Source organism: Cajanus cajan, chromosome 2, assembly GCF_000230855.2.
Source record: "Cajanus cajan strain Asha chromosome 2, NIPB_CcT2T_4, whole genome shotgun sequence".
In the NCBI taxonomy this organism is placed as follows: domain Eukaryota; kingdom Viridiplantae; phylum Streptophyta; class Magnoliopsida; order Fabales; family Fabaceae; genus Cajanus; species Cajanus cajan.
This window is the reverse complement of record NC_138518.1, coordinates 43,825,605-43,848,748: the sequence shown is the minus strand read 5'-3', so window position 1 is coordinate 43,848,748 and position 23,144 is coordinate 43,825,605. Positions and strand designations below refer to the sequence as shown.

General features: G+C 30.6%; 1 protein-coding gene and 1 pseudogene across 2 annotated transcripts; both read left to right on the top strand.

Annotated features, from left to right (window-relative positions):
- The first annotated feature begins 4,312 nt into the window (after window positions 1-4,312).
- Window positions 4,313-9,058, top strand: LOC109806918 (uncharacterized; annotated as a pseudogene). The gene is made up of 9 exons (XR_014431861.1): window positions 4,313-4,493; window positions 4,931-5,254; window positions 5,354-5,628; window positions 5,814-5,924; window positions 6,511-6,564; window positions 6,728-6,835; window positions 7,707-7,853; window positions 7,958-8,305; window positions 8,425-9,058. The product of XR_014431861.1 is annotated as an uncharacterized LOC109806918 (transcript).
- An 8,686-nt stretch (window positions 9,059-17,744) lies between these two features.
- On the top strand, window positions 17,745-19,703 carry LOC109807795 (uncharacterized). Its single transcript, XM_020370432.3, has 2 exons — window positions 17,745-18,059; window positions 18,194-19,703. The coding sequence occupies exon 2, from the start codon at window positions 18,194-18,196 to the stop codon at window positions 18,614-18,616; it is 423 nt and encodes a 140-aa protein (XP_020226021.1). The 5' UTR covers window positions 17,745-18,059; the 3' UTR covers window positions 18,617-19,703.
- The last annotated feature ends 3,441 nt before the right edge of the window (window positions 19,704-23,144 follow it).

The window sequence follows — 23,144 nt, the reverse complement described above, 5'->3', positions numbered from 1 at the left end:
ACTAAATAATTTTATTATTATATAATGAAAGGGTTTTACCACTACAAGAAAACATTGAAATAGTTGCGAAAAATAAGTGTCGACTAATAGTTGACGCAAATACTGTCAAAAAAGCCAACGTTATTTTAAGATGTAGCATTGATTTTTTCAACACTAAATTTAAATTGAGTTTCGTGTCGAAAAAGTTGATGTTATTCTTTACATATAGCGCCGGCTTTTCTGACACTAACTTAATTTAAATTAGTGTTAAAAAATCCAATGCTATATGTAAAGAATAGTGTCGACTTTTTCGACATATACTTAAATTAAGTTTAGTGTTGAAAAAACTCATGCTATTTCTTTAGATATAGTATGTTTTTCCAACACTAATTTAAATTAAGTTAGTATCAGAAAAGTCGACATTATATGTAAAGAATAACATCAACTTTTCCGACACTAAACTTATTTTAAATTTAGCGTTAAAAAAGATGACGTTATATCTAAAGAATAATGTTGGCTTTTCTGACACTATATATGCTTTGAGAGAGATAAAGATAATTTTTTTAATCTTATATACGCATCATGTGTTGTGGTGCAGTTGATAATGAAGTTAACTTAACACATTGAAGATCCAGGATCGAGTCCAGACAATGCTAAAATATGAACCATTAAATGGAGTCTTGCCAATGCTAAAAAAATACAAACGAATAAATGGTAAGCTGGAAAAAGAAGATGAAGAAAAAATCAAATAAATTTTTTCTCAGCTAAGTCGACAATAAAAATATTAAAAATAAAGAAATTATTAAGTTAGTATCAACGTAGTGTTGGCTTAATCGACAAAAAAAATTAAAATAAATAAAATTATTAAGTTAGTGTCAACTACACTGACAGTAAATTGACTATAAAAAAAATTACTTTTGACGGCTTAGCTGACACAAAAAATTTGTGTCAACTTATTTAGAGTCAACTAAAAACCAACGAATGATCGGCAATAAATATAATGTTATGTCGATTTTTATTATTTAGAGTCGGCTTTTGGCCGACTCTAAAATGAAACATTTTTGTAGTGTACAACTAAGGTTAGAAAAGATTTAACCAAAAAAATTAAAGTTCGGTTATAAGTTATTTTGTTTTATTTTTAAAAGTTAGAAGTTACAGGGGGTTACATCTTACACTTCTCATTCTTTCGCTTTTGGGGAATTGAAGAACAAGGAGAGCAGAACATAGGAGGAACATGGTAGATTTTCATCCTTCAACGAGTGCTCACGGTGTGAAAAGGGACTAAGGATTTTTTCTTCTGTAGAAATTAATTATCTATGGATTGGGGTTTTTATTTACTTTCATTAGTGAAACTATCTTTTGAGAAATATAAGGTTTTATCTAAGAGTGAAATTATGGTTTTGTACTCTTCTCACGAGCATGAGATGTTAAGTTTGAGTTGTATGTGTGGTTAAATTCACGTTGCGGATCATGATTATGAATCTATGAGTGTTTGTGGGCAAATTAAAACCATTGTTTTATAGAGCACGTGAAATTGTGTGTAATTAGTGAATTGTGTGAAATTGTAGTGTAGTTTGATGTTGTAATAGCATAATAATTAATGTAGAACACAAAATTTATGAATTTATCGATGAAACTAAAACTTGAAATTTTGGTGCTATAGGGTAAAACTTGCACTTGTGCAATTTTGTGGAGAAAAGATAAATACTAGAAGGAGGGTTAAATAGTGTCAATCGAAAACTCACATTCCCAAAGCCCAAAGCTAATATTGGGTGGACTTGATGAACATTCTCATTATGTCCTTCCAATATGATTAGTCCTCTACGTTAAAGGTTGAAGGCTTGGTAAGAGAAACCTCTTCAAGTAAATACTGACCTTCATTACTTCCCATCTAAGGATTTTTTTCCTTTAGCATTGTTAGATGCTCAACCTCATCAAAAACTGAGCTCTAATACCAAACTATGGAGAAAAGATACACTAGACGAAGGGTTGAATAATATCAATAAAAAATTCCTACTTTTCAAAAATAATGAAGTAATAACTAGTGAAGAAGTGCAGAGGAAGAGATAAGAAACTGAACACAAAGTATTTTTATATTGGTTCATCTTAACTACCAAGACGTTCAGTTCTTGATCCAACCATATCCAGTTCCATTATCTTAAGCAAAGATACAAGTATTTTTTCAACACAAAGCATCTTCGGACTTTAATAACTGAGTATTCTTTTACAATCAAGCCTTTCTAAACTCAAAGAAATAAGTATTCTTTTACAGTCAAGTCTCTCCAAGCTCAAAGTAATTAATATTCTTTTACAGTCAAACCTCTTTAAACTCAAACCAACAAGTATTTTTTTTATAGTCAAGCCTTTTTAGGATCAAAGCAACAAGTATTCTTTTACATTCAAGCATCTTCATACTCAAAGCAATAACACAAAGTTAAATTTAGGTAAACTAACTATGTTGTTTTGTATTATTATCAAGACGTGATAGAACCAATTAGGTGCAAAGACTTTTTACAAAAAGAAATAATATAAATTCTTACAAAGATTTATCTATCTATTTTTTCTCACATTGTCATCTCTTTTTTTTCTGAGCTTCAAGCCTCCTTTTATAGTACTCCAATAAAAATGATTGTTACAAATCCTTGAGCGTCTCTCATATGCTTATTTAGTCTGTCTTCATCTTCATTTCTTGTGAAGAGAAGTATTTGTTTGTGCATTCAATGCTTTTACAAAATAGTCATTTCTTATCTGATAAAAAAAGATACTTATCACCTTTTAGGTACCAAAAAAGTGGAGTCATGTGCATGTCAGTTCAAAATAGCTTTTTCTAAAGTTTTTTGTGATTCACGGATTTGTTGGTGTTTTTCTGACATAAAGCATATTTTCTTTTTCTTTTGTCATTACAAGTACCGAGGAAGTTGTTTCGCTTTGATATGTTAAGCAATATTGTACACAAAGATTGATTTAGTTATCAAACTTCATAAATGATATAAATTCAGAGTAAATGTCTTGTAGATAAAACATTTCATTTACTTAAACACTTATGTCAAGATAACATATCATCTTAGTGTGTTCATCTTATAGGGAGCATTCATCTTATTGAATGTTTTTAAAATTTTTCTCAAAGAAAGTATTTGTGTTTGTTATCATTAAAACATTATGGCTTAGGGATCTAAGACCGTCTTTTGACCTAACAAGTTCATCATGAACTACAATGGTGCCGATTGCAATGGAAGGGGCGTTGGGCGTGAGAGTGACAAATAACATAGGTTGCTCTTTATAGAGATAAATCCAAGCATGGGGTTAGATACACCGAGCGTGCGAACTCCAAGGTTACCTTTGTGGTAATTTTGCCAAGCGTGAGTTGAGTCTAGGGATGGCAAATAAACCCGTACCCGTAGGTAATACTCGAACCCATCCCGACTTTGATGGGGAATACCCACTTTGACCGGGTACGGGTACGGGTACGGGTAAAACCCGATAAAAGAAATCGGGTACGGGTACAGGGACGGGTATATACTTACCCGCCCCGTCCCCGTCCCCGTCCCCGTCCCCGTCCCCGTCCCTGTCCCCATCCCCGTCCCCGGTTAAATACCCGTCCCCGGTTTAATTATTTTAAAAAAAATTAACATTTCAAATATTGTTCTAAAATCTAAAGGCCACGCACACGCTGAGCAAGCAAACATTTAGGGTTTCAATTTTGAAATCTCATTCACACTCCAGCCTCCGACCAAGCACTCTACTTTCTCCCTCCGAGCCACCGCACCAGCCACGGAGCCACCGCACCAGCCACTCCCTCTACTTTCTCTCTCGCTCAATCTTCTGTCTTCCTTCCCTACATTCTTGTCCCTTGTTCTACCAGAGTGTTCAATCTATTTTAATTCAATCCGGGAAATGTGAGTTATTCTCTGTTTCTCTACTTATTGTGGCTGTTGCTATATTAAATTTTAATATTTTATTAGTTTCTTTTTATTTGTTTGTGTATTGTGGTTTACATGTGTACTTCTCTGTTTTTGTTCGAATGATTTGGGATCCTCGCAAATGTGATTTGGGATTCTCTGTTTTTGTGTATTGTGATCAAATGTGGGTTTTGCATCCTCGCATTTGGGTTGCTGAAAGTAAAAATGTCCCTGAAACCAGTGTCGTTTCAGTTTTTTTTTTTTTTTTGAAGTAAAATCTTGAAACTTTTTTTTCCCTGTTTTTTTTATATATGAAGTGGATGTCATAAAGATAAGTTAAAAATATTTTTTTTAAAATTATTATTTTACGGGTATAGGTATACCCGATACCCGACGGGGACGGGGATGAGACAAAATTTACATACCCGACGGGTATGGGGACAGGGACGGGTATGGGTTTGAGTCGCGGGGACGGGGACAGGTATAATGAAACTCGTACCCGCCCCGCCCCGTTGCCATCCCTAGTTGAGTCACACAGGGTAAGAACCTACCTAAAGCTTAGTGTCCTCTTCATGATGTTGACACTGGGCGCGGTGTGGCACTACTACAAAAACAGTATTTAACATCGCTATATTTACATCGATTCTAATAGAACCGATGTAAATTATAAATGCGGTGGCAAACTTGTAAATAAATAGAAAATAAAAATATATTTACATCGGTTGTTTTTATGACTGATGTAAAAATAAAATCCGGGAGTTATTCTACATCGGTTTTTCTTATAACCGATGTAGAATTAACACCCTAATTTTTCGTTTCACTCATCAGCAGCCCCCTCCCCCTCTCTTCAAATCCCAAAATCCTCTTCCTCTTCGATTGCATCGCCATCTTCCCTCCTCCTCCTCCGACCCCCGCTTCCCCAACTCCCTCCTCCACTCTTACGCCGCTGTCGTCGCCTCCCCCTTTGACTCCCCCGACCTCTCCAGCTTCCACATCCTCCTCTCCCACCAATCCCACTCCCAATCCCTCTCCCCCATCCACCAAACCCTAAACCTCATGCTCTCCTCCAACCTCGCCCTCGACGCCGCCACCGCCGACATCGCCGTCCGAGGATAGGTTCATCCCTAATAGGTCTGCAATGGACTTCGATTATGCTCACTACATGCTGATGGAGGGTAACAAGAAGGGAAAGGAGAAAGAGAACCCCGAGGTGACGTCACCATCGCGAGAAGCCTACTTGAAGCAACTCGCTGAGGCTTTCACGAATCTTGGCCTTCAAGAACAAACCTCCGACTCTGGTTGAACTCATTCCCAACTCCATCCTTTCGCCTCCTCCTCCTTCCAAATCCTCTAAGCCCATGCGTTACATTCCTCAGGTATGTTAATTAAATTTGGAATTCAAAATTATGTGTTTATTTGTCAGATGCTATGAAAGTTGAAATTTTGTTCTTACTGTTTGTGGAAATGATTGTTAGAGTTCTGAGAGGACTTTGGATGCTCCTGATACACTAGATGACTTTTACTTGAACCTGTTGGACTTGGGAAGCAGAAATGTGCTCAGTATTGCCCTTGGAAACACCGTGTATCTATGGAATGCCGCTGATTGCTCGACTCGACGGCGGAACTTGTTACCGTGGATGAGGAAGATGGTCCTGTTACTAGCGTTTCCTGGGCTCCTAACGGGCGTGATTTAGCCATTGGTTTGAACAATTCTCATGTCCAGCTCTGGGATGCTGATGCTTCTAGGGTGGTAAATGTTTTACTTTTTTTAAATTTATCCATTTTGGGGGTGAATTTTGAATGGTTGACTGTATATATCTTTATTGGTTAATTACATTGATGTTGTATTGAAATTGAACTCTGTTTTGTGTTTTTGTGAAATTGGAATGTTCTTTGTACACAATCTGTTGTTGTGATTTGATTTGGTGACTGCAGCTACGGACACTAAGAGGTGGGCACCAAACGAGAGTGGGTTCACTGTGTTGGAACAATCATATCCTCACCACTGGAGGGATGGACTGTAGGATTGTTAATAATGATGTTAGAGTGAGTCTCATATTGTTGAATCTTATAGGGGGCATCAGCAGGAGGTTTAATCTAAAATTAACCTTATACAATAAAATTCTAAGATTCAACAATATAAGTGACTATGCGCATTTCTGAATTTAATAGTTTATAATGTATAAGCTACTTCAACTAATGTATAACATATGAGCTTGTACCTTATTTTTTCTTCCATTTTTATCCTTACTATTTTAATGTACTTCCTTTATTGTAATTTTAATAAAATATTTAATCTTTTAAAAAATTAATCAATGAATCTAAAACTATAATTACTGAAATATATATTTTTTGTATACAAAACAGAAATATCGTTTATATAAATAATCATATAAATATGTCCTTTTATGCCATTTTACATTTATCAGCTACTTTCAATAACAGATTTTATTGAACACTTATAATACTAGCTTATTAGTGTTAAGCTGACTTATGTGCTTTAAGCTAACTTATTAGGTAGTTTTGCCAGACATAGCCTATGCCATGAATATACTGCACATTCTCCATTTGGTATTTATATTCATTGGAAGTGTTTGTAGGTTAATTCTTGAATATTTCATCTTCTTTCCAGGCCATCAGAAAACGTCTAAGGGCCATCAATGAATCCCGTGTTCAGAAGCGGAAGGTGATGACAAATGATCTTTATTCTCTTATTTTATTATGCTTTCTGAACAATATGTATGCCTCATTGCCTCTAAAATATTCCATATTTATGTTTTATTTTGGGTTTAGTGCGTCCTACATATTATGAAGGTATTTGATCTACATGATATTGCTTATTTTGGCAGGCTGGTCAAGTATATGGAGTGGCTCTTTCAGCATCACAACTTGCTAAGCCTGGTGTTTTCCCCGATCAAAGGCCATGTCCTGAAGACTTCCGGAAGAAATGGATTAAGGTATTAATGGAAGTCTTTCTCCTGTTGCTTTACTCTTTGTACAACTCTCCAATATAACTATTGCTTCCCTACTTATTAGTTTATGTTAGAATGGGTTATTGGTTTGTTGTTAGTGAACTTGGTTGGGCTTGTTGCCTTGTACTAGTTGTACTGGTACTAGACATAATTGTTGGTATTAGACATAATTGTTGGTATAAATAAATTATTAAGAGCATTAGATATTGTACAACTCATTTATCGATATTCAGCTTACTTTAGCCATTTCTCTCTCTTTTCACCCAAACATAATTGTAGCATATTGAAATAGTAGGGTTTAGGTAAAAATGATGGAAAAGAGAGGACATTTAATTTGATGGAGATTGATATTGAATGTTACACAATACCCTAGCCTAATATTCATATTTATACTAATAACTTATAAGTCAACTAGTAGTTCAGCTAATTTAAGCTCAGGCCCACTAACTAAAACTAATAACTTTGGTATTATAACCGTTTTCATTAAGTTTTACTAAATTTATATTTAGAAAGCATGAGGTTATGTTAATAAAAAATGAAAGCATGAGGTTGAGGCATTTGTATGTTCTTGTGGATGGTTATAGTTTAATCTGGCTAGAGCTAGAGGTAGTGTGCAAATATAGATGGATACAGAAAATGTTTATATGCTAAATACTCCAGTTTGGTCTATAGCTATTCATGACTTTAGGAGAGCCATTGTTAAATGCGTTCTATAAGAGACCACATAGCCTTTTTGTCGTTTATGCTGATATTACTATTATATCCTTTAACATTTTATTAAGACTTACTTATTAGTGTGTTTTGTCTTAGGATGTTTTCTGCTACTCTTTTCTTAACTCAATTAATTTTATTATAGGGCTTATCTCAACAACACAAGCGATTACGTTCATTGGCGGATCTTGTTCCTCATGTTAGAAGGAAATCACTTTTAGAGGTTCTTATTAGGAATAATGTTCCATTGCTGAGGGCTACCTGGTTTATAAAGGTTACTTACCTAAATCTGGTATGGATGCCTCAATGTTATGTAATTTGCCTACTTATTATACCCTGAAGTCCTCCTTTACCTTTTTCTCAATATTTAATATAGATTATGGTTGAATTTTGCAGGTTCGGTCGGGTTCTGCTAGTATTCCTTCTGGGACTGCTGACAAAACTCAGCTGTCTTGTTCTGAGCTTTGGACCAAAGATGTTATTGAATACTTGCAAACTCTTCTTGATGATTTTTTCTCAAAAAATAATTCTCATTTTACTCCTCATAATCGAGATCGATCACACCTAGTACCTTATACTACATCACTTCAGCAGAGAAGTGACCAGTTATTATCTGTTTTTGATGGTGAAGAGCCATCTTTACATTTTAGATGGTGGTATATTGTTCGGCTTTTGCAATGGCATCATGCTGAAGGGTTACTTCTTCCTGCTCTTATCATTGACTGGGTTTTGTGTCAGTTACAGGTGATTGCCTATAACAAGTCTTATGTGTTCTTGGAAATTGAACTGAACGCTTTATATCTTTGCCAATTTCAATCCTTTAGACTTCAGGTTTTGAATTTTCACACTTCTGCTCCTTGCAGGAAAAGCAATTGCTTGAGATTTGGCAGCTGCTATTGCCTATTGTATATGGCTTTTTAGAAAGTGTTGTTCTATCTCAAACATATGTTCGCACACTTGCTGGTGTAGCTCTTCGTATTATCCGTGATCCTGCTCCTAGTGGATCAGATCTAGTAGACAATTCCCGGAGGGCTTATACAACGTCTGCTCTGATTGAGATGCTCCGGTATTTAATACTTGCGGCTCCAGATACTTTTGTTGCTTTGGATTTCTTTCCTTTGCCATCTTCTGTAGTTTCACATACACTAAATGATGGGAATTTGAAGGTAAGGTTTCCTTGTGATCTGGAGGTCACAGGTTTAAATCTTGGAAATAGCTTCTCTGCTCGCAAGGCTAATGTTGCGTATATCTATCACTAGACTACATCTTCCTAGACCACATTAGGTGGAAGCCTTGTACCTAGCCTCCCTTTTAGCTTAGAGATTGACATATCCGTGGCTGAATAAATTCATAATTTCATATTAATATACTTGTTTGGTAACATATATAGTTTTTGTTCTCCGAATATTTAGTTGCACATTATAATGTTCAATTTATTTTAGCTTTCATGCAACTTGTTTTTCTTCTTCTTTTAATGATAGCTTACATTTTTATTCCTGTCTTGTTTCCCTTACATTTTAAGTGATAGAACTATAATACACCTCCTATTTGCTTTATGTATACTATAAATTTATCTCCTATTAGCAAAGAAATGTAATGAGCATACATTTGTATTTAATTACAGGTAATAAAAAATAATCCAAAAATAAGCATGATTTTTTTTTTAAAAAAAAATGCAATTTACATCGGTTCTATGGAGAACCGATGTAGATTTAAGCACAAATCTACATCGGTTTTTCAGAACCGATGTAAAAATGTATACATTTTTTACATCGCTCTATTCTACATCGGTTTTAGAACCGATGTAGATGGCTTTCGAGAACCGATGTAGAATGTGCATATTGTAGTAGTGTGGGTACCATTGGGCATGATAACCAAATCTTTGACCTATTTGTGTAAATTGTGTGGACTTCAGAATTGTTATAGATTATATATGACTAATGAGAATTTGTTTTATGATTGTTAAGAATGTGTAGGATAATTAAAAAGGAGTATGATATGTCTATTAATCGCTTGACGGGTATGTTCTTGAGTATGTGATGATGGTTTTGTGTAAGAATTAAGTGTGAGAAGAAGAATTAGGTATGTATTATATGGGTGAGTTTGTGAATTGAGCTAAGAGGTAAAGCATTTGGGCTATGAGATAAAGCCTTCAGGCCATGAGATTAAGCCTTCAAGCCATGAGGATGGGTCAAGGGATTATGAGTAAAGTTATAGAGGTTTAAATCTTTTACTATGGGTGCAACTAACACTTGAGAGGTGTGCATTAATTAATTGGGAATGTGAAGTTCAATTGCATTAATATGAACATAATGGATGATGAATTGCATGGAAATACTACTTTTTAATATGGATTGGTTTTAGTATATGTTGCTTATATTAGATTGAGATGTTTCTCATTTCCTTCTATTTTATGTTGTCTCATGCTGAGTGTGTTGTAGGAAGGGATTGAAATAGGCCAGGCTAGGTCAGACTTTGAATATGTAGGTTGTGTCTATTATGCAAAATTAAAGTTTAAGCTTGACCTATTATCTATGAAAGGCTTTTTTTATAAGTCTAGTCTGACCTTTTTAAAGTCTACTCTAGCCTATTAGCCTATTTAAATTATTAATGTTAATTAAGCCTATAAACTTAATTTTTAACAATTAAAAAATTTATTTTTTAAATATAATTTATTCAATATTACTAAAATTTAAAATTTAAAAGAAATATAGGAGAAAATTTGAATCATTTTCTATTATATGTAACCATGTATATTGATGTATACTCATCCATAGGTCGTAAACTTATAAACCTAGCTATAATGAAAAAATAATTATATAAAAAAATACTTTAAATATTAATAATTTATTTTTTTTATAAATTTATTTGTTTATTTATATTTTTAATAATATATATATATATATATTAATTTTTTATTATATTATTATATAAATAAATAAGTTAATCTATCATTTCTAACAAGCTTTTTTAATAAGTCTAAGCCTGACTTTTATATATAAATAGGCTTTTTTAAAAGTCTAAACTTGGCCTTTTATAAAAACAAGTCAGGTCAGGTCAAGCTTTAAAGAGGTCAGGCCACAAACTCCTATTTAAGACCTGACATATTTCCATCCTTATTTGCAGGTAATGACATGGCACTTGTGGACATAGTTTAGGATTTATTATTAATTTAAGTTCTATTTATTAATGTTGGACATTGTTTCATTTATGTTATGAAACACCTTAAGTATTTTTTTTCGAGTAGAACGTGTTGTGAACATTACAAATGTTGCCAATTCTGAACATTATTGCAACACATTATGTATGAATGTCTTATTTATTCGATTGCGGATAGTGGGTGTCACAAATAAGCGTAAAAATATTTTATACATTAATATGAATTTATATAACAAAATATTTTAAGATTTTAATTTTTTTTTGAAATTTTGTATACTTGATCAATACTTTAAAGAACTTTTAATTCAATAATTAGATCATTGAAATTTGATGTAGAACATGAATTATTGAGTAAAATAAATCTGCTAAGACTAAGTTTACTTGGACTTACTCTAGACAATATGTGACACCCTTACTACCCCAACACATATATAATATAATTTAATTAAGAAGAATAAACTGTCAAAGGGTTCGTAAAAGGGTTCACATAAAACTTCGAAAATGTTCTTTCTTCAATATAAGAAAATGACTGAAAAATAAAACTTGAAAGGTAAAATTTAAGAGTTTACAATTTTAAACACATTTATTACAATACCAAATCCATATAAATATTCTGTCCTAGAAATCCTCTGCCCCGATGTCACATTATCAGAGCATTCCCATAATTTAACTGTTGGCATTCTAGATGCCACTCGTAGCCGGATCTTCTTCACCTAAAATATCCACAGTTTATACGGTGAGAAAAGAAAATATCTATATGCAAAGTACATACAAACACATCACAATATAATCTCATCATAATTCATTATTTAATAATATATATATATATATATATATATATATATATATATATATATATCAATCATTCATCATCTTCACATCTCAATTCACATTTAACATATCTCATTTCACATACATATCTCAATCCATCATAATCCACACCAATTATACAATTTACAACATCATTTCCATATTCATAATTCATGTCAATCTTACAATTAACAATATCATTTTCAAATCCATAATTCACATCAATCTTACAATTAACACTATGCCAAGACTTCGCCATATCTGACACAAGTGATACAGGTTAATTGCCTCCCACACCAGACCAGGGTCACGCCCTCCCTGTAGCATCACTTACCCAGGGGCCGTGCCATCCCTAGTCATTAAGGAGTACGCTCGTCCCTGAAGCATCACCTACCCAGGGTTCGTATCATCCCTGATCATCCGGGAGTACGCTCGTCCCTGAAACATCAACTACCAGGGTTCGTATCATCCTTGATCCTTTAGTGTGAGGAACCACAATCAAATTACAATCCATACAGTCTCTTGCAATTAACCCTATGTCAGGGCTGCCATAATCGACATAAGTGGTGTGTGTTAACTGTCTTACTCATCCCACACCATGCTAGGGTCACGCCCTCCCTGTAGCACCACTTACCCAGGGGCCGTGCCATCCCTAGTCACTGATGTGAGGCACCATAATCACAATCATAATCACATTCACACAACATCTCATCTCATAATTCAAATTCACATCACGTACACAATTCCACCTCACATACACAACAGATAAGCCCAACAAAATAAGGGTTTACACACCCCTCAAGTAATTCACATCAAAATCATTCATTCTTATCAATCAATACAATAATAACATTCGTAAATTAATATTATAAACAATGGAATTATCAATTTAATATAATTCAGCATAAATAGTAAAACCCTTAATTAAAACCTATCTCACAAGCACTTTTCTACAATTTCGTTCTCTCTCCCAGATCATCATTCTTACAAATTATTAGCATATTTATAATCCTCAACACATACCGAATCTAATGGTATAATTAATTCCTCAAACAGAAATAATTCAATTTTTCCAAAACCTAGCCTACAGGAACTTTTCTATAATTTTGTTCTCTCTCCCAGAGCATTATTTTTACAAATAAATCATATATTCGTACTCCGATATTCATACAGAATCAAATAATGCCAATAATTTTTCAAACAGAAATAATTATAAAATTGCTCATAATCCTAAGGGTTCTTCTTCTACCCAATTTCCTCATGTAACTCCACATATAAATAATCTCTTTTCCCCCGTACCTGGATACATAGGAACTCGGGCAGAACCTCCTCTTTTTCCTTAAATAAGGATCGGAACTAAGACTGGAGCAGAACCTCATCCTCTGAGTTCCTCTTGGTCTTCAGAGAGAAGAAGAGGAACGAAAGAGAGAACAGAAGAGAAAAGAGAGTGAGAATGAGAGGTGTGTAGAAATGAGAGGATTTGAGGCCTATTTATAGGATTTTTCGCCCACCTACCACTACGGCCCGTTCCAAAATCGGAACGGCCCGTTCTGGGCCCTTCAAACCTACGCAAATTTTTTAACTGGAACGGCCCGCTCCCAAACCAGAACGGCCCGTTCTCAAACCCAGCAGAACGGCCCGTTCTCCAAACCAGAACGGCCCGTGCTCCCTCTGGAACGACCCGTTCTCCAAACCGGAACGGCCCATTCTCCCTCCAAAACGGCCCGTTCTGCTTTTCAAATTTTGGGTCTTTAACTTATTCCAGAACGGCCCGTTTCACTTTTGAAACGGCCTGTTCTGGGCAACGAATTGGGCCTACGGCCCAATGAAAATTGGGCTGTTACACAATAACTCATGTTTTACATCAAATTTAATGATCAACCGTTAGATTTCTTAATACATCGATCAAACTTGTATTTTTTAAAAATATTTGAAAGTTATTAAATACTCCATTTATTCATTAATTCAAATCAACGTTTAAAATATTTTTATCCTTATGCATCATTTTGAATTAATGAAATGAAGTATCAAATATTTTAAAAATTTGTAGGCTTGATCTATGAAGTAAGAATTTTTAATTTAACGATTAGATCATTAAAAATTGATGTCGAATATGTACTATTAACAAAGACAAATTCATGGTGTTGGCTCTGGGGGCAATTGCCCCCACTAAAATGTTACTCTTTCTCATTTTTATATATACTATTATTTTTTATAATATATATTAATTATATTTTAATTTATTAAAACAATTGTTAAGTAATGATACACATCTTATAGAAACATGATATTTATCACTAAAATTTATGTTTACATATACTATAGATATAATATGTTGATATATTGTTAAAAAGTGTAAATATAAATTACAATGACAATTTTTGTATGTGACTATATGTAACATTTCTTGTAATGGTTGTCTTTTATATATAATATGTTAAAATATATTAACATTTCTTTTATATTTTATTCTATTGTGTAATTTATTTCATTTTATGAAAAATTTGTCTTAATTTTTTATTATTATAATATACTTTATTTTTTCACTGAAAGATTTATTACTTTTTTATTCATTATTTAAGATGTCATAATTTAGTTTACAAATATAATTTGCTTTTCAATTTTTATTTTAGTTTTTAATCCTTTTGATCTTATATATGTAAATTGTGTGTTGGTAGGAAAGGATCCAAATTAAGAGGAATGAGAGTAATTGCCACATAAATTTTTATTTTTTATTTAAACATATTTAATAAAAAAATAAATTTACTATTATAAAAAATAGGCATTGTTCTCATAAGATATTTTTGTTTTAAATGAATTTAAAAAATTAGAAGAGATACAAAATAACACAAATAGTAATTATATTATATTTATCTTAATAATTTATACCATTTTGTTCCTCTTTTATTAAATAAATTACTAAAAATTACAAAGTTACACTTAAATATAATATCAAATAGGAAAAAAAAGGAAAAATTATCACTTTATTTATGAGAAAATTTTAATTTAAAAAAATGTACATTAAATTTTTTATCCCAAAAATATACTTTTTCTAAAAATTTATTTATTTATAATAAAAAAAATATTATAAAATATTTTATTACTTCTACTTAACAAATTTTCTGGATTTGCCAGTGATTATTGAGTAAAATAATTATAGCAAAACTTATTTAGGATAAATAGGTCTCTCTTTATATATATAGAGACACACATTATTTTTTTACAACCACACATAGATATTGTTAGATAAAACTTTTTAATGTACGTTTTTATCCCCGTTTATTTACTCTTCTTGCTACATTAATCACATTATCTCTTCAACCTTGAATTTTCTATTATTCCATCTTATTTCTTGATAATGCGTATGACAATCACTTTTCTTACCAATTAATGAATTTTATAAAAGCTTATATTTTATTAATAATAATATGTTAAAATATATGTTAAGAATAACTTATTCCCTCCAATCTTTATTATAAAACACTTTTAATTTAATTATATGAACTAATGTAAGTAGTTATGTCAGTTGATTTTATTGAGTTTATAAAACAAAATCATTATTTATCAAGTTTACCCTTCTTACTTAGGGATTGATGTGACAAATAAACTCATACATGTAATATCTAAAATTATCCTGACTTTAACGATGAATACCCGATTGACTAGGTACAGGTATGGATAATATTTAATTTATTAAATCAGATACGGGTATAGAGATAAATATATGCTTACTCATCTTTGTATCCATTGCCGTTTTAAATTTCTATAAATTTAATTTACTTTTTTTTATAATTTACTTTAGATTTATATTATTCTTATTCTATTTTAAATTTATGTTAGGTGAAACTTAATTGATGTAATTTTGTAATTATTACTCTATGCTGGATTATATATATATATATATATATATATATATATTGTAAAAACTATTTAATTAATTTTTTAGCCAATATGAGGCTAGTACGAGTAATATATGATACTTGACAAAGACGAGAATGAGAACATAAATTTTATATCTACCAAGTATGAGGATGATAATAAATATAAGATATGAACTTAGGGATAGGGATGTTGATATTGAAAACCGCTCCCATCTCGTTCCGTTGCAATTCTTATTCTTACTTATCATTAAGTTTTCTTATAGAGGTGAAGATATTACTCTATATAAATGTTTATGCACTAATAACAAGAAAATGATAAATAATAATTTGAGAGTTTATAAGGTGAGAGAGAGAGATGGAAACACTCACTTTCACAATCTTTAATGAGTAAAAAATGAAAAATAAAATTAAACCTTTATAGAAATCAGTGTCTTATAAAAAGAAGGTTAAAATACCTTTTTAGTCCATATTCTTTAACTTACATTACATTTTATTATCTGTAGTATAAAATAAACAATTTTAAGTCCATATATTTATCTTTTTCATTCATTTTAGTTCTTATAATTTAAGATAAATCTTTTTAGTTCTTATCGTTAATTTTTTTTCAAATATGTGTTATTGAGGTGAATAATTATACCAAGACTTATTCTTAAAATAAGTAGGTCTCTCTTCTCTTTCTCTCTCTTTATATATATACATATATATATATATACACACACACACACACACATATATATATATATATATATATATATATATATATATATATATATATATATATATATATATATATATATAAATTACTCTTTTACAACCACACAAATATTGTTAGATAAAACTTATTAATGTACTTTTTTAATTATCTCCGTCTTTTATATCTGTCAAGTATGGGGACGAGAATGGATATAGGATATGAATTTAGGGACAAGGATGTGGAGATTAAAACCCGCCCCATCTCATTTCGTTGCATTCCTTATTCTTACTTATCATTAAATTTTCTTGAGAAGTGAAGATATTACTATATAAATGTTTATGCACTAATAACAATGAAAATGATGAATAACAATTTGAGAGTTTATGAGGTGAGTGAGAGAGAGAGAAAAAAAAAACACTCACTTTCACAATCTTTAATGAGTAAAAAATGATAAATAAAATTAAAGTTTTATAAAATAGACATTTTTAAGTTCATATATTTATCTTTTTCAATCATTTTTAGTTCTTATAATTTAAGATAAATCTTTTTAGTCCTTATACTTGTAGTTTTTAAATTTATTTAGTTCTTATCATTATTTTTTTTGTAATGTTGTTCCTTTATTTAATTAATAAACCTATCTTGTTCATAGAAAAGACATAACATTACAAAAAAAAAATTAATAATTAAGATTAAAAAGATTAAAAACTTACAATTAAAGAGACTAAAAAAATTTATCTTAAATTATAAAGACTAAAAAGAATTAAAAGAAGATCAATATAAAAACTAAAATATCTATTTAAATTATAAAAATTAAAAAATAAATATATTATATAAAGACTAAAAAAATATTTTAACCTAAAAAGAACTAACAATTTCTTCTAAATTATGTCCTAAATACGGTAATAAAATAGGAATTGTTTTCCAAGTGAGGAGGTTACCTAATGCCATACCAACTCTGATTCAGTTACACAAAAAATTTCTAACTTTGATTCTCTTAAAAAATATATATATAAGAAAACAAAACTTTTCTTTTTTTTTTTAAAATCTAATCTCTGTCTTAAAAATACAACATTGATGCTAAGTTGATGGAGTAAAAAATAAGTACTAACAACACACTTTCTTTAACACATTCTCTTTAATATGTAATTTGTTTGTAAACTTCTCTAATTACCGTGTTCAAGTCTCAATGATTAAAAGAAAAAAAAAATAATAAACCGAATGAATTCAAAAAGAGATGGGAAATAAAAACAAAAAACAAGAGTGAAAAAAATAATTAATATGATAATAAAAAAATATCACTCACTTCTTGCTATATTAATTACATTCATGCTGCATTAATTACATTATTCAATACAACATTTAATTTTTTTCTTCTCTCTTCTTAACTCTTTATAATAAGTGTATGAAATCGTTTTTCTTACCAATTGCTGACTTTTATATATGTTTAAATTTTATCAATAATAAAAGCGTACTAAAAATAATTTTAAAAATGAAATATGATCTTTTTTAAAGTCTATTAATAGAATATAATTTTATTTCCAAATAAGGAGGTTACCCAAATTTTGAGCTGTAATTTCAACTCATCCTACACAAAATCAGCACAACATGCCAATTACCAACTTTGATTTTCTCTTAAAAAAAATCATTTTTTTTCTTCAATTTTGCAATCACAATATCTCAGGAATAATCTATTTGGAATATTCAAATAGAAAAGAAAAAAAAATGAAACGAGTGAGGGAAAAATATTTGATTACGATAATAATAAATATTAAAAATAATATATAAAGTTGGTATGTATAAGAAAATGAGTTGATTTCTTACCGTTCTCTCTCTAATGTGTATATATACTTTAAAACTTGGGACACTTCTATATATACTTGGTCACTCTCATTGGTGATTTTCACTCCTCTTTTGTCTCTCTCTTTGTTTCTCTCTAGCTATCATCTTTGCAAAGGTGCAAAATTCAGATATCCTTCAAACTTTTCTTTTTAGTGTCCTGTTATATACACCATTTTGAAAGCCTTAACTTGATTTTCCTCATTGTTTTTGCTTCTTTTTTTTTTTTTTTTTTTCTTGTTTTCTCTACAGATGGATCCTTCCCAAAAAAGGGTTTTAACTGATGACGGTACCAACAACGGTGGAGATGGTGGCAGGTTGCTGAATGTTTCCAAACTATTTAGAACATACTTTGCTGTGTTTGATCATGGGGAGGAAGGAGAGAAGAAAAGTGAGGAAGTTGGCGAAACAACTTCCATGGAAGTTGATGAAGTTGCTGCTGATGAGGATTGTGTTGATGTTGGTGGAAAAGAAGAGAAAGGAAAAGCAAATGATGCCATGGGAGACAACAATGAAGGTCTTGGTGGTGTTGAAGAAGGAATGGAGGTAGAATCCAATGAAGTTGTTGAGGATGAAACTGTTGTCATGGATGAGAATAGTGGTTTTAGCAGTAATCCTCGTAAAATGCTAGATTTTGATCTCAATGAAATGCCTCCTGAGGAGGATTCTGAATGAGAAGAATGGTGTTTACAACAATAATGTCAATTGAACCAGAATTTGGAGAAAACAAGGACATAATCAGCTAGGTCCACAAAAGGGCATGATATATTTTATTTTGATTAACATGGTTGTAATAGTCTGCCTTAGTTTATGAATAATCCTTATGGTAAAATAAATATGCTTAAAAATTTCTGTGTTGGTGAGTACTGAATCTTTTACAAAATCCTCTTTCTCAGCCTGTGTTTTTTTTTTTTTTTTTTCATAAGCAAAATATTATTGAAAAGGGTAGGAGCGATTTGCTAAGAGGTACACAAAGTCTGTTAACGCAGATAGATAGTTTTTTGTGTGTTATGCAAGTACACAAAAATTAGTTTAATTAAATAGTGAATGTAGCGATGTTTGATCTATGCCAATTCTGAAATATTGCAATTTAGTTTATTGTTATTTTCAGCATAATAATAAGACTCATCACATAACTTATTTGACAACCTCACTTTTGTGTTTTAGAGTTTCCTTAAATTGCTCATTTTTTTTAACCTCATAATTAGATCTAATAGTTACATTCATTTGGAGTTCAATTTTGGATGTGGGTTAATTTTACCTTAAAATGAGAGTTGCGTTACATGAGTGGATGTATATTTTTTTGTTTGAAATCATAATATAGTTTTTTTTACACATAAAATGTTAGAGAGGGAATAATACCCCCATAATTATCGAACAGAGAACTAATGATCGAGAATTCTCAAAATAAATATTATTATTTACTTTTTGTCTAAAATAATTGAAGTTACAATAAATATTTAGTTTAATTCATAATTTTATTTATTGAACTCAAAGCCGCTAGAGAATTAATTTAGTTTCAACCTCCAAAACTAAGAATTTTTTTTGAAAAAGTATGTTCACTAAATAAGATTTTAATGCTTGGTTAAAATATGCTACAAAATACATTTATGTGCTATTGTTGTTTTAAATTTTGTATACATTTAATGAAGAACATGATTTTGAATGTTTTGTATAATAAGAAGAAAAAAACTCGGACCATGAAAATAATATCCAACAGACTAAATACTTACAATAATTTGTAAATGGGCCATAATGTTTTTGGTTTTAAATTGTATCTTGTTTTGGAGCTTGAATTTAATCCGCATTGGGAGCAATATAGCCTTGCATACAATACATTAATTGTTGAACTAAGACGACCCACAGTCTGAATTAATATTATAGCTTAGTAGGTTTTTCTTCTTTGTCCATGTTTGGTATAATGTAAGTCTCCGCGTTATTACATCTTATAATTAGTTGATTTTTTTTTAACTAAATGAACTTGAAGTCGATAAATAAGACATTTACAATAATTCGTTCACCGTGTGTAATCAATTAAGCTAGAAACTATTTATAGCTTAGTGGAAATTAATTTAAGATGGAGAATAAAAATCTTTAAATAAAATGAGGATCATTACTAACCGCCACATTGTTTTCTTTAAAATCCATAGAAGTTGACACCAAATCCTAGTTTTAGTTTTAATTTCAAAGTTGATGATAGTTAGAAGATCGATGATGTTTTTGGTTTGAAACTAAGATAATAATTACTCTTACATTTTAATTTTTTAACAACATTTTTTTTACTTATATTTATTAAAATATTACTATATGTTAAATAAATAGATTATTTTGTAAACATTCTTTTTTTTTAAATGTTACTATAAATAGAATAATTTTTTATTTCAATATTATTCTTTTTAGTTGTTTTCAAAATTAAAGTATCATATAGAGTAAAAAAAATATTATATAAGTTATTTTGTAATATCTTTTTAAAAAATGTTATTATAAATAAGTAATATTTTTTTTATCTTAATATTATTATTTCTAATTGTTTCTAAACTCAAAGTTCAACATCGAGTAAAAATAATATCTTCTCTCATGTATATATGTTTCTCATAATTAAAGTCTCATACCAAATAAATAAATGATCCATAAAGAGTTTATTTAATCATATAATTATACTTAAGATAAATAAACTTTGATATTTTATATATAACTAATGGTAACTAATTAATAATGTCTTCAACTTTCTCTTGAAGAACTCAAGAATTTAGGAGACAAAGTATAATAATTGATAGCAACATCTATATTAAGACTAATTATTATTTTATAAAGTTAACAAAAACTTAGCAACATCATTAAAATGTTATAAAAATATCACTTTGATAACATTTGAAAAAAGTTATCTAAAACTACAATGACAATAGTAGTACATGATAACTTCATTTGTAATATTTTTAATATAAGGATTGTTATTAGTTATTCTTGAATTCTCATATTAACAAGTATTCTCACTTGATTTACTCCTATATATATAAGAAAGTATCAACTTACTCCAAGAGTAAGTCTTGATACATTTACTTCATTCAATAACTCATGTTTTACATCAAATTTCAAGGATCTGATCATCAAATTAAAAGTTCTTAATCTAAAGATCAAGTTTACAATTTTTTTTAAAAATTGAAAATCATATGGTACTTATTATATATATTTGAATTAATGTAGAAAATGCTTTTATGATTATCCATTAATTTAAATTAATGAAATGAAGTATCAAATTAGCTGTTAATTTTTTTAAAACAATTGTAAACTTGATCTATACATTTAGAACTTTTAATTCAAAAGTTAGATCATTGAAATTTGTTGTAGAGCACCTACACTGCTATCATTTATAATATCGTACTAAGAGAGGACCTACTTTTGATACCATTTATACACCCTCAAATTTGACATCTCAATAGCTCTACTCCAAGACACTTCACATGGTGACGCTTCACTCAACTCCTCACTGGTCAGAATCCTTCACCTGTCAAAACCCTTCGTGGGTAGTTCTTTCTAAAATGTTTGGTCACTTTTAAGATCAATGACTATCCTCACAAACCAACACAAGACTTTTTAACATACTTTGTCCTCACTTGTACACTTTCTTGGAAACTTTACAATAGGTCACTCATTCTTAAATGACTATGTCAAGAACGCTTAACTAGAGTTCTTAAGTGATGAACTATCGAAATGTAGATGCATCATATTGGTATAGGTAGTACTAATTAATTTCTTTAAGTCATCCTCAATTGCACAATCTCACACATGTACAAATCTTTGAATCCCTCTCGTTTTAATGTATTTGGGTTGTTACAAAACACATCTCTATAACTTGGACTACCAAGCTACAACTCTCCCTATAAATATAATGAAATAGCCTAAAGTGGACTTCCTAGAATCAACGTCTCCAGCCATATCAAAGTTTGAGTACCCCACCAAAGTTGGCTTATCACCACCAATATAAAGTCCTATATTTGTAATACCACAAAGATACCTCAAAATCCATTTCTCAACATTTCAATGCTTTCTTCCTAAGTTTAATTGAAATCTACTAAATGTACCAACATCATGTGCTATAATTGGTCTTGTGCACACCATTGCATACATCAAACTACCCACCATAGATGTATACGGAAACCATTGCATATCTAATTTCTTGGTTTCATTTGATGGACTTTATTAAGAACTCAACTTAAAATGAGTAGCAAGTGGAGTGCTCACCACCTTAGCCTTTTCCATCTAGAATATATTCAACATTTTCTTAATATAGTCTTGTTACACCCAAATCTCATGTCCTTCATGGCAAATGACTCACCCAATTGCACACAAATGGTGAAAAGACTACACACATAGTCTTCTTTACCTTCTACAAGTCAAACTGGTTTCCAAGATGTGCTTACTTCAACTTATGTAGGATGTTTCTTACTCCAGAAAAATAAAAGGGATTTAGGAAAAATGGAAATCAATCCAACATATCCTCTAGATTAAGATCTAGTTGACCACCAAGCCAACTTTTAAGTTATGTTATATACATGAATTATACAATATTTATATAACATATCTCTAATATATAATTATATATTTAATATATTAATTCATATGATGCAAACATTTTTTGTGACTTGAATAATTTATACAATGTTTTAATCTAAAATTATGTATTAATTTGTGTTTCAATAACTTATAATTTGGTTGCTCTCTATTTGTATTATATTGACTATAATACTAAGTTTGACCCTTAAGTCGCTAATCGAACACTCTAATTAATTTGATGACTAGTCTCATTTTTAAAACATTGGTCAGGTAGCTTCATGTAGATCATTTCCTCCAAATCACCGTGAAAGAAAGCCATCTTCACATCCATTTGTTCTACCTCCAAATCAAGAGTAACAACTCAACTCAACATGGTTCTAATTGATGTCAATTTCATTAAAGTTGAGAAAATCACATTAAATTCAGCATTCTTTCTTTGACTAATTTTACCACTAATTTGGCTTTACACCTTGGAGATGTAAAGTTAGTCTCATGTTTCACTCTATAGATTCACTTGTTATCCATGGCCCTTTTGCCCTTAGGCAATTCACAGAATCAAAAGTGTGATTATCATGCAAAGGTTTCATCTTATCCTTCGTAGCATTCAACCACTTTTGCTTTTTCTTCACTCTCCACGACCCTTCCAAAA

Coding starts and splice junctions, on each gene's coding strand:
- LOC109807795 (XM_020370432.3), top strand. CDS start 18,194: ATGGATCCTTCCCAAAAAAGGGTTTTAACTGATGACGGTACCAACAAC.